This window comes from Suncus etruscus, chromosome 1, assembly GCF_024139225.1.
Source record: "Suncus etruscus isolate mSunEtr1 chromosome 1, mSunEtr1.pri.cur, whole genome shotgun sequence".
NCBI classification, from domain to species: domain Eukaryota; kingdom Metazoa; phylum Chordata; class Mammalia; order Eulipotyphla; family Soricidae; genus Suncus; species Suncus etruscus.
In genome coordinates, this window is record NC_064848.1 from 91,455,712 (window position 1) to 91,472,951 (window position 17,240).

Here is a 17,240-nt window from a genome sequence, read left to right on the forward strand (position 1 = left end):
CTCCCTCAAAGAAAAAATGTAACTGGCCAAAAGGCATATAAAAATGCTCCACATCACTAATAATCAGAGATTTTGCAAATCAAAACAACAAGGAGGTACCATCTCATGCCACAGAGATTGAAACACATCACAAAGAACAAGAACAATCAGTGTTAGCAAGTATGTATGGAGAAAGGAACTCTTATACACTGCTAGTGGAAATGCCATTTAGACCAAACCTTCTGGAAAACATTAGGACTATTCCTCAAAAAGCTGGAAATTGAGCTCTAATACAGCCCTGCCACTACTAGGGCCATATCATAGGAACACAAAATCTCAATATAAAAATGCCCTCTGCACTCCTTTGTTTATCACAGAACTATTTACAATAGCCAGAATTTGGAAATAACCCAGCTGCCCAACAACAGATGCGTTTCTAAAGAAACTTTGGCACATTTACACAATGGAATACTATGCAGCTGTTAGGAAAAAATGAGTCATAAAACTTGCATATACATGGATGGACATGGAGACTATTATGCTGAGTGAAATGAGCCAGAGGGAGAAGGATAGACAAAAAATAGTCTCAATCATCTGCAGGATATAAGAAAAATAAAGACAATATGGCAACAAAATCCAGAGACAGTAGAGATGAATACTGGGAGGACCAGCTCATGGCATGAAGCTTGTCACAAAAGTGATGAGTACAGCTATAGTGCTCACCACAATGACAACTATCATGTTAATGATAGTGAAGGAAAGAGGCAGAATGCCTGTCTGAGAGACAGGCAGAAAGTTTTGGTAGGGGACGGAAACCAGGGGTCACTGGTGGTGGAAAGATTGCACTGGTGAAAGGGGGTGCAACATTTTATGACAGAAACCCCAGTATGAAAATTTTTGTAAACATGGTTATTAAATAAATAATTAAAATTAAAAATTAAAATAAACAAATTGGTCTACTCTATCAACTATTATATCCCTACTGGTTTTAAACGCTACTGCCATACCAAGTAATTCCCTAAAACACCAATCCTTCCCTTATTCCCCACATGAACCTAACTGCTGAATTTATTTCCTGAACTCTTCTGCCTCCATTCCTGATTTTATACCCATTTCTCCCCAACTTTTTAAATTCATTTTTTATCTTTATTTAGACACTGTTATTACAAACATGACTGTAGTTGGGTTTTAGTCACAAAAAGAACACCCCCTTCACTAGTGCAACATTCCCACCACCAATGTTCCCCATACCCCTCCACCCACAACCCCTGTCTGTATTCAAGACAAGCATTCTACTTCCCTTACTCATTAACATTGTCATGGTAGTTGTTAGTGTTCTAACTGCACTCTCCCCTGCTTGAGGTGAGCAATTTTGTAACAATGGTGTTTAAATAAAGTAATTAATTTATTTTAAAAAGAGAAAACACTCATATTTAAAAATGAGATTTAATTGTGTTTCAGTTTAAATGTTGTAATTTAAATATTTCTTCTATTTAAAAAAAAGAAGAAGAAGAAATATTTCTCCCCAACTTTTGAACCACAGGCTTCTACTTGGTCTCATAAGGTATCATTCTTTGGCCTTTGCATTGTCATACACAAGATTGAGTAGCTCCTAATTCTTTCCTGCTCCCACGAAAGCCTAAGATTTTTTTTTTGCTCTTTGTGTAGTATTCATCCTTCCTATTCAAGAAAATAAATAAATCGTGTACTAGCATTCCTGATACAACTTGAAATAGTAAAATGATATCAAGGCCAAGGTTCTCTTTTTAATACAGATAAAAAGAAAAAGCTGAAACCAAGTAACTGTGCTATATAGTACCAGTAGTGTGGAGATAGATATTCTGGAAGTTGCCAAGAAGACCATTTCTATTTTCTGTTCTCTTTGAAACCAGCAATATACTTCATAACAACAAATGACTTTAAAGTGTCCCTCTAAACAGGCTGAATTGCCAAATCGTCATCAAACCTGGGTCCTCTTCTCTCTAGACTCAGAGCAAGCTCATCTTTCCATTAGAGTGATTAGACTAATTACCCATTGTAAAGTGAGCATAGAGGTGATGTGTGGCACCTCCTAACTAAGAAAGCTGAGTCCTATGCATGATTCTTCCCATACTTGCCTTTCTGTTAATTTGGTCTGCATGGTAAAGCAGTTGAAAAAGCCAAAAAAGAAATTGTTTGAACAAAAACTGTCTACCAATTATAAATACTCACCGTTATGTGAACAAAACTATCACTGTACACTAGTGAAGGAGTGGGTGTTGGAACATCTTATGACTGAAACTCAAGCATCAATAATTTTGTATCTGTACATCTCACAATGAGTCAATTAAAATACATTGTTTTTGAGGCACTACATGTTTGAATATTGAGTAGGCATTAGAGTCAGGTCTATGCTAATAAGTCAATATTATATTACTTAAGCTCTAATTCACTGAATACCAGAATTATATTCCTTCATCCTGGAAAGTACAAGAGAGACAAGCAAATAGGAAGTAAAGCAGCTATTCATGTTGTTATTATCATTAATTTTATTTTATATGTTATTATTAAATAGCTACTACATGTGTGTTGATATCAATTTAAAATACATTGCATATAAGTTCTTATTTCAGTTATTCCTCACAAGAAGTGTCTGGGAATGAGTAATGTTATCCCCATTACACTAATGTGGAAACTGAGGCAATTGTATAACAGACAAGGAGCCATAGCTCAGTTTGCTTTAGTTCATATTTCAAGCTCTAAATGAGTTTCACTGCTTTGTATTAGGCATTTTGTACAATTTTATCTTCACAGTAACATGCAAAATAGAATTTTGCAAAAAAAAATAGAATTTTTATAAATGAGCAAAATGAGGCTCAATAAATGTAAATGATTTGTCTAAATAGAAATAACTAATCAAATTTAGGCCAAGGTCTGGAACAACCCTAATACTCATTTTTTTTTATTGTATCAGTTATATTGGGATTTCTGTCAGATTGCTTTTACCAGATTTTCCAAGCATGTCACCAAGGCTAACTTTCACACTAACAACAAACCAGTAATACCTGAAATATAAGTTGTCTCACTCTTTTAATAACCTAACTGCTAAGAGAGCTCAATTAACCATTGTCATAAAGGTTCTTTTCATGCCTAAACAAAGAATAAAATAAGCCAGTGGCATGTAAAAAAGCTCCATGCCATTCATTATTTAAAAAAATAAATTATTATGGATAGTGCAGTATACTCTGTAAGTTCCATTTAGAAACTTCTGATGTTAAGGAGAGTTACCAGGGTTTATTTATTTATTTATTCATTAATTTATTCATTTATAATGGTTGTAGTGGTGTTATTATTGCTGCTTTTTGGAGACTAGAACATGCAATACGTAGTGTAAGAATCAAACCAAGGACTTCACACATGCAAAGTTTATGTACAAACCACCTGAGCCATATCCCAGAGTCAGAAATCTTATTTTATAAGGACCTCTTGATCACCTCAAAGAAAGTACTAATGAAAGAACAGGATCAGATTCTATCTAATAGAGATTGGAACACACAAATCTTGTAGTGCAAAGGGACCTTACACCCTGAACATTGACATAACGACCTGGCACAGACCTCAGAAGAAAGGGCATTTTTCATTCACCCCTGAACCAGGGAAGCCATCCATGAAACATCCATGCTTGTCTATAACATCACCTGGAAGTAATCCTCTACCACAAAAGACCCTACACTGCTCAGACATCGACCTGCTCAAAAGAGACTTCCCTTAACACTGAGAAGACTTAACAACAACAACGACCTGCTTACAGGACAGGGCTCCCTGCATTGCCCTTTGATTGTGAGGTGAAAGGAGAGGACGCTCCACATCCTGACTTCAATGTAGGATATGCAGATTCCAGGATCTTTAATACAGAAACATGATACCAACAACAGAGACTGTGTGAAAAATAAAAGTGTGTTGGGACTACAGACAATGTATTGGATTGGACGATCTAGCTTGCCTGGAGCCTAGAGTTGGTCTTGTGCCAGGAAACTTCAGGGGTCGGGTCTCTTTGTATTTAGGCCAAGGTTATTCCTTTCCATGTCCCTCATATTTTGGTGGGCCTATGCAAACAACAATTGCCACTCTAACACCATTTTTACTGTGCTCCTTTGACTCTAATCCTTAAAAAGAACCCACTTAAAATTTGAGGTTAACTTAAGCTAATATGCATGTACATGGAAATGTAGAAAAATACTATGCCTGTAATGTTTAAGGAGTTACATAAGTTTTTTTTGTTTTTTTTTTTTTGTGTTTTTTTTTTTTTTGGTTTTTGGGCCACACCATTTGACGCTCAGGGGTTACTCCTGGCTAAGCACTCAGAAATCGTCCCTGGCTTGGGGGGACCATATGGGACGCCGGGGGATCGAACCGCGGTCCTGATCCTTGGCTAGCGCTTGCAAGGCAGACACCTTACCTCTAGCGCCACCTCGCCGGCCCCAAGTTACGTAAGTTTTATGGCTTTAGATTGCCTTATGTGCTGTTAAGAAATATTATAATGTGTTACAATCTGGGGACTTGAGGGACAAAGTAATTGTACATGGATTCTGTCTTATTTATCTTAATGTTCTTTGGCTGAAATTTCAAAGTTAAGGTATCAGCAAGGGGACTTCTGAGAGTTATGTTATGGGTGATTGTCCTTCCACTGTAACTTTACCTTGTCCTCTTTCTTTGCATCTTTGTTCTCATAATGAAAAATAAAAAATTAAAAAAAATGAACAGGATCAGAGCTAGAGAAATAGTACATTAGGTAGGGCATTTGCCTTACACTTGGCTGACCAGGTTGAATCCCCAGCATCCGAAACTCACCAGGAGTTACCTCTGAGTGCAGAGCCAGGAGTAATCCCTGAGCTTAGCTAGACCATATGCCTAAGGAAGTTTTATGAGTCTGACTTTATTGACAGTTATTGGAAATATCAGGCTACCAACCTCAGTGCAGGAAAGGTTTATCTCATTTCTGATATGACTGGATACGTGACAGTTTCTATTTAGGTTATTTCCTTCAGACCATAATTTTACTCAGGACAGACTTTGAACATAGTATAACTTGTAGTGCATATGATATGAAAACCAGGTGGGTCATAATGAGTAAAAATTAAATATAATCTAAGGTGTTCCCGTATATATAGGAAACATTTCCCAGATATAGAGAGCATAAATCTGTCCCTGGATTTGAAGAGATAGGGATAAGGAAGTGATAAGACATATTTGTTAAACAATTATTGGTGACAAGACCAATGAGCTTACTGGTAGATTGGTTTAAGCAAAATTCTATACACCCATTTGCAAAATATCATTTTTCAATTGTTGATATTAAGTAGGAGTTTACAAAATTTTGTTGACAAGGAAGTTAATTTTGCTGAACTTCCTAGTACAAACATGTTCTTGGTCTGCCTTACCCTGTTCAGCCCCAGACATGAACAAGTCTCCTTTGAAAGGACTGCACTAACAACACTCAAAAGTGTGCCAGAGAGTGGAAGATTTAAAACAAAATTCACTGAGTTTTGTTCTTAATAAAGCTACTTTCTGCTCAGGAGTATTAGCCCAAGAATTTCAACCCAAGAATGTTCACATTATTTTAATCCTAAACCCCTACTATCTCTTATTTACTAATAAGTCATGGTCTTAGAAAAAAGAGTTTATATTTACTGATTTCACTTTTTTAAATCAATACCAATTATCCAGAGGTAAATTTGTCAGCGAAACTAATTATGATAAATAAACAAATTGTTATTTATCTGAGGAGAATCAAAACAGAATGCATGTAAAACAGTTAAAAGTGGGGGTCAGGGATTGGAGCGATGATGTAGTGGTAGGGCATTTGCCTTGAACATGGCTGACCCAGGATGAACTGTGGTTCAATTCCCTGGCATCCCATATGGTCCCCCAAGCCAGGAGTGATTTATTTTATTTATTTATTTATTTATTTATTTATTTATTTATTTTGGTTTTTGGTTCACACCCAGCAGCGCTCAAGGGTTACTCCTGGCTCTATGCTCAGAAATTGCTCCTGGCAGGCTCAGGAAACCATATGAGATGCTGAGATTTGAACCACCATTCTTCTGCATGCAAGGCAAATGCCTTACCTCCATGCTATCTCTCCAGCCCCCAGGAGCGATTTCTAAGTGCATAGCCAGGTGTAACACCTGAGTGTCACTGGGTGTGCCCTCCCTCCAAAATGGGGGCCAGACAAGTGATCTCAGGGGCATTGAGTTGGAAAAAAATGAGGTCAGATCTAATACCTATCTCAAAGTCAATGACAATAAAATCAAGAGACCCAAACTACAACATGCTAAACACAAAACAGACCTGTTACTCTGGTTGTCCTGGAAGCTAGGAGTGGAGGTGTGGGATGATTGTGGGGAACTAGGGTGGAGGGAAGTCAACAATGGTAGTGGGAATGGCCCTAATTCACTGTCACTAAATGCCCGAAATACAACTGTGAAATAATTGTAATTCACAATGGTCTCAATTTAAAAAAAATGGGGTCAGAGATTTGCTTTATAAGCAAGTGATCTTTCTTAAAACTTTATCTCTTATTACCTTGCTTACTATTTCCACTCCGGAGAAGCCCGTATTCTCTCTCGAACAAATAATTTTCTTCTAAAATCCTTCTAAGCAAGTTATATTCAATAAAAACTATCTTGCTTCACTAAAAAGGGGATGTGTATGTATGTTTGTGTATTTCTGTGTGTATAGGGAGATAGTACAATAGGTAAGGCTCATGACTTGCATGCAGCCAACCGTGGTTCAATCCCCACCATCCCATTTGGTCACTTGAACAACACCAGCAGTAATTCCTTACTACAGAGCCAAGATTTGGTTCCCAGCCCAAAACCAATAAACTGTTTAAAATGAGTACTCAGTATATTAAAAAGAAAATAGGTAACTATTTGTAATAACAGAGAAATCCTTAGTATCAAAGTATATCTGCTTTGAGACATGAAATATAACCCAGAGGCCCCCTTGTTGAACAGGCTTATTACTTATGGAATAGAAACTTAGCAGGTGAGATGACAGTAAACTGCAGTGACATACACTCAGGGCAGAGAACAGCTGTTTTCACACACTATACTCAGGAAATACCTGGGTGGATGACAGAATCTATTAGCCCCATAGTACTCAAGCTCCATACCCTGAGATTCCAAATTCAATCTCCTAAGGTAGGGTGCCTTATCATGCAGAAGTTCTGCAGATTATTTCTACATCCACCAAAATTGGGAAGCTCTGGCCTGAGAATAGAGGATATGGGTGAGGGAATGATGGAAGAGAGAGAGAATATTGCACTGGGCACATATTCTCCATTTATCTGAGAAATTAGCAACAACAGCTCTTGGTAACAATTATTCTTTTACAAGTGACTCATGTGATGTTTGGCATTTCTGCAATGAAATATACTTAAATTTTAAACTTATGAATGGTGTCTCTGAGTAATCTATGTAATTTTAACTCTGATATTATATTAAACTCATTTCATAACAATCATATTTTATATTATTCCTAGTCTCTCTACCCATCACACTAGTGAATTGAGAGATAACTGGCACAACCATCCATGTGCACTTACTTTAATTCCTTGTAATCCATAGCCAGGAGGACCAGGAGGGCCAGGCAAGCCTTTCTGTCCAATATTACCCTGCCGCAAGATACAAATGGAAAAGAATACTTAGGAAGAATTATATTGTACTTCTCTTAACTTTATTCTTACTTTATATCTTGTTTCATATAAAATAGTGTTTCTCGGGACCAGAAGGTAACACAGCAGTAGGGCATTTGCCTTGCATGCGGCTGACTTAGGATGGACCACTGTTCCATCACCAGAGTCCCATATGGTCCCCCAAGTCAGGAATGATTTCTGAGCGCATAGCCAGTAGTAATCCATGAGCATCACTGAGTGTGGCCCAAAAACCAAAAGAAAAAAAATAGTGTTTCCCAAAATGTTTCACCCACAGAATTCCTTATAAAAACTTACATTTAATTCAAATGTAAATAAGACATAACTCCTTTTAGTCAGCAGAAGTGTTGGCCTGGAAGTCTTGTCTGCTAGATTTCTCTTAAGAGAATATCCGTAGAATATCAGGGGTATTTACTCCCTCAATTCTATAGAGTTTTTAATTTGTTGCTCCATTCAAAATGAAGTATCAATTGGCCAAGATTTTATGTGTTTTGGTTGTTTTTGGCAGGGGTTATTGAGTACACTCAGATGTGCTTATGAATTACACCTGTCTCAATGATCACCCTGCCTATGTTTGAAGGCCCATATATAGTGCTGAAATGGCTGTGTGCTAGGCAAATTGCCTTAAGTCCTATAAAGTGACACCAATCCCACTGAGACTACATTAAAGTGGATACTGGTGTGGATATGTGTTGAATTTATGTGTATGTAGACATGCACATGTACATAATGGAGATGGAAACTTACACACAAAAAGCAAGTGTTCACATCTCTGGCGCTTTGCTTAAATTTTTTAATATGTAAATGAAACAACAAGTGTTATTTTTAGGCAAGTTTAAATAGTGTATTTCTTGAAGAAAAATTCCATGGATAAAGGAGTTTGAAGAATATACGTTCTTTTGTTTGGAAATCCCTCTTGCACATTAAAATATGAAAGCTTCTAAGAAATTTTACCATAGTAAGATTAATTTAATTTTGTCCATCCTCTAAAACTTTCTAAATTAACTTACTATGGGACAAGTTTTGGGAATTGCTGGATTAATATAAATTATATATTGTATAAATCAAGTTTTTTATTCAATGTAGGACAGAAAATATTTTTGACAATAAAATGACAATATACTCATTTATTGTTTTTTAATACAAAGATAATGAAGAAAAAAATAAGAGTCCTCATCACCAGAGATAATAATCACTAACATCTGAGAGCAACTTTATTCCATTAATGCTATATATATGAATTTTTGAATCATTTATGACACATACAAAATGCCCTCACTTACCTGGAATGCATAAAGTAACAAGACAAGGAATGATATCTTGTGTGGGAAAATCTTTTCCGTGGCTTATAGAAACGTGAATGATGAGTAAAGAAAAGAATAGGACTGGGAAGAAGGAGGACATGGACAGATAGTGCATAGTAACACTGGTCAAAGGTATCAGACATTTTAGTGGTGGAGTGGTTGGAATATTATCTGCCTAAAACTATTATTAACAGCATTGTAAGTTACAGTGCCTAACTAAAAAATTGAAAAACAGAATAGAAGTTTTCTGTCAAAATAAAGATGTCATTTAAAAAAAAAGGGGGGGGTGGTCCTTGACAACTCAAAAAAGTAGAGTTCTTTTTTTTTTAAACTAGGCAAAGAACTTCATTAACCTTTTTTTCAAACTTTATTCCCAGGCTTCTTCAGCTTAATTAGCTGAAAAGAATGAGTTGTATATAAGCAAAAACAGTGTCCAAGGGTCTGAGCTAAAAAATATTAGATCTATGGGGCCAGAGTGGTGGCACAAGCAGTAGGGCATTTGCCTTGCACACACTAACCTAGGCTAGGACAGACAGCAGTTCCATCCCCCTGCATCCCATATGGTCCCCCAAGCCAGGAGCAATTTCTGAGTGCATAGCCAGAAATAACCACTGAGTGTCACTGGGTGTGACCCAAACCCACCCAAATTAGATCTAACTAAACCTTCTGCTATTGTTTTAATGAGTTCATTGGTGATACAATAATTTTCACAAATATACTTACTACTGATCTTTTTCTTCTTTTTTTTCTCTTCCATTTTTTAGTTTTTCTATTTTCTATTTTTTTTAAATAACTGTTTTCTGTCATCTTGAAACAAATGTATTATGATCAGTTATGTCAACTATGTGATGCATTTTATTTAAATAAATAAAAAATATTATATCTAGATCTTATTAGATCCTTGAACAAAATTTTAAAAAGCAGTCGTAATATAAAATAGCAACTCCCGGTAACTTTTACAAGTCTTCTTCAGAAGTTGACACAATTCAGTTTACTTCATTCTTGAAAGCCTCATCAAAATTCACCATGAGATCTGGAACTTCATTATTATCTGCCTCTCTAGTAGCAAGTGGTGCTTTTCCATCCACAGATTATTTGGGCAGAGCTTCAGCCAGTCTCCTTAAACTAGTCAAACTGTCTGCACCAAGCTGGTTTAAGATGCTGGGAAGCACTTCTACCAGTTGCTTTGTCTCAGCATGGCCTGTAATGATTAAAGTGTTTGCTGCCAGGGATGCCTGAACTTTAGGATTGTTAAAATGGATCACTGTCCTTGGTTTGTGAACATATTCACCAACTCAATGCCAGAGATATTGTTTACTTTTAACTTCTTCAGGGAGAACTAAAGTCTAGGGCTGGCGCTCAGGGGAATCTCACTGGACCAGATGAGATAAGGCACACACATGCGGGGACACAAGATGGCAGATAGAGCAAAAATGGAGTTCTTAAAAAAAATCATAGAAGAATCTTGTTAATTCCAGAAAGTTCATTAAAATTTTGATTAATAAAACATTTCCCTTCTCTCTCTCTTTTTAAATATGGAACGCTTCACGAATTTGCATGTCATTCTTGTACAGGGACACTGCTAATCTCTGTATCATTCCAGTTTTAGTATATGTGCTGCTGAAGCAAGCAGAAATGTCTCTCTTTGATAATGAAAGAAAATGTACATGCTCTAAGCTGAAGTTGTTTGAAGATAAGAAGACACTATTAGAAACTGAGGCACTAGGCAAAGGAGGGTATATCTCCTCAGAAAAGGAGAAATCCCAAGAAATTGAATTCTTTCTTAATCTTGTTAAAGTTATGGAAAAAAACCATCAGGAATTCAAAGATCAAGTAAGACAGAAGGTTTTTGCCTTGTACATAGCTGACCCAGGTCTCCTAAGGCCCGTCAAGAGTGAAACCTGAGTGCAAAGTCAGGAATAAACTCTGAGAACTACTGGTTTTGCCCCAAAACAAAACAAAAAGATTCAATGCTTTATTCCTTGCCACACCCTAATAATAAAATCCCAGGTGGGGCTTTGTATGAAAGCTTTATTGTAATGTCACAATAGTAGAGGGCTGCATGGCACATTTCTTTATCAGCCAAAGATGTTTTCTCTCTCTTCTCTCTCTCTCTCTCTCTCTCTCTCTCTCTCTCTCTCTCTCTCTCTCTCTCTCTGTCTCTCTCTCTTACTTTTTAACAACTATTTAAAGTTCACATAGTTTGAAAAAAATTCTTTGCATTTGGATGTGAATAAACCTGTTTGAAATTTAAATTTATGGGGCCAGAGTGTTAGATCCAAGGACTATAGTACATGCTTTACAGACCTCGCACTCCCTTGATTCCAAGAATTGCATGGCCCCTGAGTACCGGCCAGGAGCAATCTCAGAATACTAAGTCATATGTATCTCCTGAGCATCTGCCAGAAAACCATAAAAGAAAAGAGAAGAAAAAAGTGAAATTTGAATTTGTGAAGGGTGGCTCACCACCACCTGTTTTCTATCTATGGTCATGCCTAAGACTTCTTTATTTTTTTAAATAATTTATCAATCTTAATCAAAAAGCTATTTTTAGTAAGTGAATGAACCATGAAAGCATGGTTTTCTCAATCTCTGTGCAATTGATATTTTGATTTAAATAATCTTTTATGGGGTCAAGGAATGCCCTGTACATTTGGGAGGTTTAGCAGCACCTCTGACTTCTAAGGACAGTATCTTTCTCCCCAAAATGTTATTACCAATTGACCTCTTAGAATAGAGAGTAAAAAAATAAAATAAAATAAAATAAAAGGATAACCAATCACCAAATTGGAGATGACAAAAGAAGAAAAAAAAAAAAATAAGATGAGAGCAAAGGTTAAAAGGAAGGTCTTCCCCTTCTACACACAACAAATCTGACTATTGTTCTGAGGCCATAACAAGCTGTACACCACTGATCCTTTGACCCATAGCTGGCCACCTATTACAGAATATCGGGTTCTTTATCAAACAAAGCTGTGCTGTATAACTATGGCATGGCCTCTAAGAAACCTAGAAATATCCGAGCTATTTTCAAACACTTGCTTAAGAGACACTGACTTTGAAGGTCAGAAAAATAGTTCAAAGATATTACCAATTGAATTCTTAGTACAGAGAGCAAAAAATAAATAAATAAAATAAAATAAAAGGATAATCTATCACCAAATTGGAGATGACAAAAGAAAAAAAATTAAAATGAGATGAGAGCAAAGGCTAAAATGGAAGGTTTTCCCCTTCTACAGACAACAAATCTGACTATTGTTCTGAGGCCATAACAAGCTGTGCACCACTGATCCTTTGACCCAAGAGCTGGCCACCTCTTACAGAATATCGAGTTCCTGATCAAACAAAGCTGTGCTGTATAACTATGGCATGGCCTCTAAGAAACCTGGAAATATCTGAGCTATTTTCAACTACATGCTTAAGAGACACTGACTTTGAAGGTCAGAAAAATAGTTCAACAGGCTAAGCATGTTCCAGAAGTCTGGTTTGAGTCCTGTTACCACAGTGTAAGAAGCTACACCCAAGTAGAGTCCAGTGTAGCCCCCAGAATGAAATAGAGACAGAAACAGAGACTGTCTGATTGGGGGGGGGAGGGGGGAACAAATTAATGATTTAAAGTTCTGTGTTACTGAAGGTTCATAAGATACTGAAAAAGGAGTCTCTATCAGCAATGAAATGCCAAGTTGACATCAAAGTAAATACTTGCTATGTAGTTAATGTTCACTCACTTGCCATAATCACCTGGGTTTCAAATAGACCCCAGATCTGAGGACTTACCTTTGGCCCTTGGATTCCAATGCCTCGAGGCCCAGATGGACCTGGGGGACCTCTTACACCAGGTTCGCCCTGAAAACAAACAAAAAAAACCCACAGTGAAGGAGAGTCACTTATTAAAAGCAAAAACAAACCTTATGTTATATAATATTTGACATAGAAATATATTTTCAAAATATGTGTAAAATCCCAGATTCTTGAACTAAAAGCAGTTGAGACCTTCTCTATCTAACCTTCATACTGTATGTTATCTTCCTTTGTTTTAATTTCTTTTTGCCCATAATGAAATCTTTAGGTCAATTGATATAGTCAGTTTAAAAGCAGTCAAGTCAATTTGCTTCTTGGCAACCTTAAAATGTATTTTCCCCAAGAATTATTTGGAATTTTAAAACATTTCTGCAGAAATATTTTCTCATATTATTTTTTTTTTCTTGTTTTCTGAGTCACATTCAGTGGTGCTCAATGCTACTCCTTGTTGCACATTAGGAAATCATTGAAACAGAGCTCATAGGACTGTATGTACATGGATGTAGTGACAGGGATGAAATCCTTGAACTATTGCTCCTGCCTCCTCTAATGTTTTTTTTGTTTGTTTGTTTTTGTTTTTGTTTTTTGCAACAAACATTATGCTTCTTGTTTAGGGACTGGTTCTGTGATGATTTTTGCCACTACAGTAGTTGTGACTATGGGCAAATTCTAAAAAGAGTTATCAATTTCTTCGAGGTGTGACAGTTCCTAGACAAACGAAAGAAAAAATACGAGATTATTTCACTTATATTTTATATAGTATATCAGAATCAAAAAGGAGATACCTAGAAAATCCTTGACTCTAGATAATAAAAATTGGCCAGACAGAGAAGGAAAGAAACCAAGGGGGTTAATAAGGAGAGACAGAGGTAACAGGTAGAGGTAAGGGATCTCAGTTATGTCAGTGGGATAGAGATGTGATGAATGCACATATCTAAGCCACACAATAACAACGCTGTAAACATGAGACCTAAACTTAAACATATGCTATCAATAGGTAGGCTGGGGCATAAAGGTGAGAAGGATCCTGAGGATATTGGTGGAGGGAAATTGACACTGGTGATGAGACTGGTACTGAAACACTACATGCCTGAAACTCTGTTGTAAAATCCATTGTAATTTGTAAATCATGGTGCTTTAATAAAATAGAATTTAAGTGGTTGGAGTGATGGTGCAGCGGTAGGGTATTTTGCCTTGCATGCTGCTGACCCAGGACGAACCGTGGTTTGATCCCATATGGTCCCCCAAGCCAGGAGTGATTTCTGAATGCATAGCCAGGAATAACCCCTGAGCATCACTGGGTTCCCCCCCCCAAAAAAAAAGGATTTAAATGAAAAAATAGTTGATTTCACTCTATAGAATATTTAAGTACATTGTGCCTCTTGTTCTCATCATTGGAATTTTGGCCAAAATTCTAGGATAAATTTTACATCCCATTGGCTATTTTCTGGAGTTGGAGTGATAGCTCAGTGGTAGGACATTTTTCTTGTACAGAGTCAACCTGGAGTTAATCTAGGTTCAGTCCCCAGTATCCCATATGGTCCCCAGAGCCGGCCAGAAACAATTTCTAAGTACAGAGCTAGGGATAATCCCTGCGCTCTGCCATATATAATCTACCACCACTACCCCCAAAATAATCCTACAGTTTCTGTAGGTATACCTCTCTCTTTAGCACCTTTCTTCTCTGACTCTCAAATTCAAGTCACCCCAAGTTTCCCCCAACGTAAAGGATCACTCCTATCATTAAGATCTACAAGCAGAGAACAAAATATTGTTCTGTATTTTATGTATTTCTATCATTACCTCTTTATCAGTACTCCTGAAATACCTTTAAAGAAAGTGTCTATAAGTTCATTGACTCTTCAACTACAATTGATTCATTCATTTGCTACATTTTGACACCCTCCAATGAAATTGAGCACAGGTTAATATTATCTTCTTTACCAAAACCCTCAAATCTCCTCAAACTGGAGGTATATATATATATATATAAATCTTTTTCTCATAAAATAATAATAATAATTATCCCAGACCTCCATAATAACCTTCCAGCCCATAACAAATGGAAATATTTTATTATTGGATACTGAGACAAAGATGGATATGAAAGAGATTTGTATGGGTGATGTCTCATATTTTCTTCATGATAATAAAGTGGAGGAGTGGAATTGAAGAGTGATATCTGTAGATAAAACAAGATTAAGACCATATTGATAACTGTTGAATAAACATGACAGACAAGTAGGGACTAATATTGCTAGTCTTTCTATATTATTGCATGATTAATAATTTTTAAAATAAAAATATTTATTATTTTAAAAATATAAATAATATTTTTAAAATATTACCAGTAGGAAAAGTAATTACCAGTATGGAAAAGATTCTGTGATATTTGCCCATAAAATCAGGGGAAGATTACAAGTTTTAAAGTCTAGAAAGAAAAGTAAAGGAGAGGAGCACACAGGCAGATTCACTATAAATAGAACTTGCATGTGTCTTATTCTTATACAGAGTTTATATATAATTTATTCTTGGTGTGTACAAAATTTTACATAATTTTAAGAACTGAGGATATAAAGGACAGAAGGAAATATTTTGATAGTTTTTCTTTTAGTAAAGTATTGACCTCTGTTTAACTTTCACTTGTGATTATTTTCTTATGATAATTAAAATCACCTTAATTTTTATCAATTAAATTGGAAATGAAGTTGCTGTTAATTTTGAGTTTAGCTTAGACCAGTGTTAGCAAATGTCTAGAATTGCCTCTAATTTTCTCCTTCAGACTCTATTTTATCCAGTCAAGTAACCCTCACCTGTCTGCTGGGGACCAGAGAGATAGCATGGAGGTAAGGCTTTTGCCTTGCATGCAGAAGGTCAGTGGTTCAAATCCCAGCATCCCATATGGTCCCCTGAGCCTGCCAGGAGCTATTTCTGAGCATAGAGCCGGGAATAACCCCTGAGCACTGCTCCTGGGTGTGACTCAAAAACCAAAAAAAAAAAAAAAAAGAAGTGTCTGCTGTAAATAGTTAAGTCAAGTCTGGGCATCTTACTATTCCTTATACCCTTAAACTTTACTACATGAGCTTTATGTTCTCACCACCACTATTCACTCATGTCATCTACAGTATTTACTGCAGTATTATGAGTGTGTGTGTTCTACTTAGTTTTGGGGCTACACCCGGTGGTGCTCAGGGGTTACTCCTGGCTATGTGCTCAGAAATCGCTCCTGGCTTGGGGACCATATGGGATGCCAGGGGATAAAACTGCGGTTTGTCCTTCATTTCCTCCCCTACTTCCCTCCCTCCCTCCCCTCCCCTTCTCTCCCCTTCCGTCTCTTCCTTTCACCCTCCCTTCCCTCCACATCCTTCCCCTCTCCCCCTCCCTACTTCCCTTCCTTTCTTCCTCCTTCCTTCCTTCCCTCCCTCCCTTTACCTTCTCCCTTCCTTCCTTCCTTCCTTCCTTCCTTCCTTCCTTCCTTCCTTCCTTCCTTCCTTCCTTTCCCTCCCATCCTCCCTTTCTCCCTCCCTTCCTTTTCCTCCCTCCCTTCCTTCCTCACTCTTAAGAGAAAAAAAAAAAACTGTGGTTCGTCCTAGGCTAGCACACGCAAGGCAGATGCCTTACCACTTATACCACTGCTCCAGTCCCAACAGCAGTATTACTTTCAACTACAATATTTACTTCCAACAGTTGTTCATCCTTACCTATGCAATTCGTGATAAACAAATATGTTTGTTTTTAAATTGTTATTTATTGTTATTGCTGTAGTATAGTTTACAATAGTGTTAATGTTTATACTTTTGAATTACAGAAGTATTGCACCTCTAACACTATCTTTAGAAGATTTCCAATCCCCACACATCCCTCTACACCTCTACTTAGCAACCTCAGTTCTGTTCTTAGAGTCCAAAGGAATGCTTTCATGATCCACCTTCTATTTATTCTCTTTCTTTCTTTTCATTTACTTACACTATAACCCAATATATGCTTTTATAGATAAACTAGTTAGGTTAGAGTTAGTCTCTACCAGTGGTCCTCAAACTATGGCCCACGGGCCACATATTGTATTTGTATCTGTTTTGTTTCTTCATTGCAAAATAAGATATATGCAGTGTGCATAAGAATTCGTTCATAAGTTTTGTTTTTACTATAGTCAGACCCTCCAATGGTCTGAGGGACAGTGAACTGGCCCCCTGTTTAAAAAGTTTGAGGACCCCTGCTCTAAGCTGATTTGTTCCTTGATATATGAATATACACAATTCTTAAATAAATGGGTACATTCAGCACTTAATGGTTCCACAAATGCACAAAAAATAGTGACTCTCCACTGTCTTAAAAATGTTTAGTTCCATAAGCTGTGTGCTCATACTAAGTCATTTCACCAGATGAATGTAAACAGACCATGGTCAAAGCTCATAACCACTAAACATCTGATCTGCCACAGTGCAGCACCAGTGATACCT

General features: G+C 36.9%; 1 protein-coding gene and 2 pseudogenes across 1 annotated transcript in view; all 3 read right to left on the reverse strand.

Moving 5' to 3' along the window:
- Positions 1-17,240, reverse strand: part of COL28A1 (collagen type XXVIII alpha 1 chain) — a 212,355-nt gene that overhangs the window by 85,675 nt on the left and 109,440 nt on the right. The window contains 2 exon segments of the mRNA XM_049768871.1: positions 7,568-7,636; positions 12,757-12,825. Of these exon segments, the coding sequence (XP_049624828.1) occupies positions 7,568-7,636; positions 12,757-12,825 (138 nt within the window).
- On the reverse strand, positions 9,966-12,714 carry LOC126012754 (transcription factor BTF3-like; annotated as a pseudogene).
- LOC126028871 (uncharacterized) lies at positions 10,509-10,608 on the reverse strand (annotated as a pseudogene).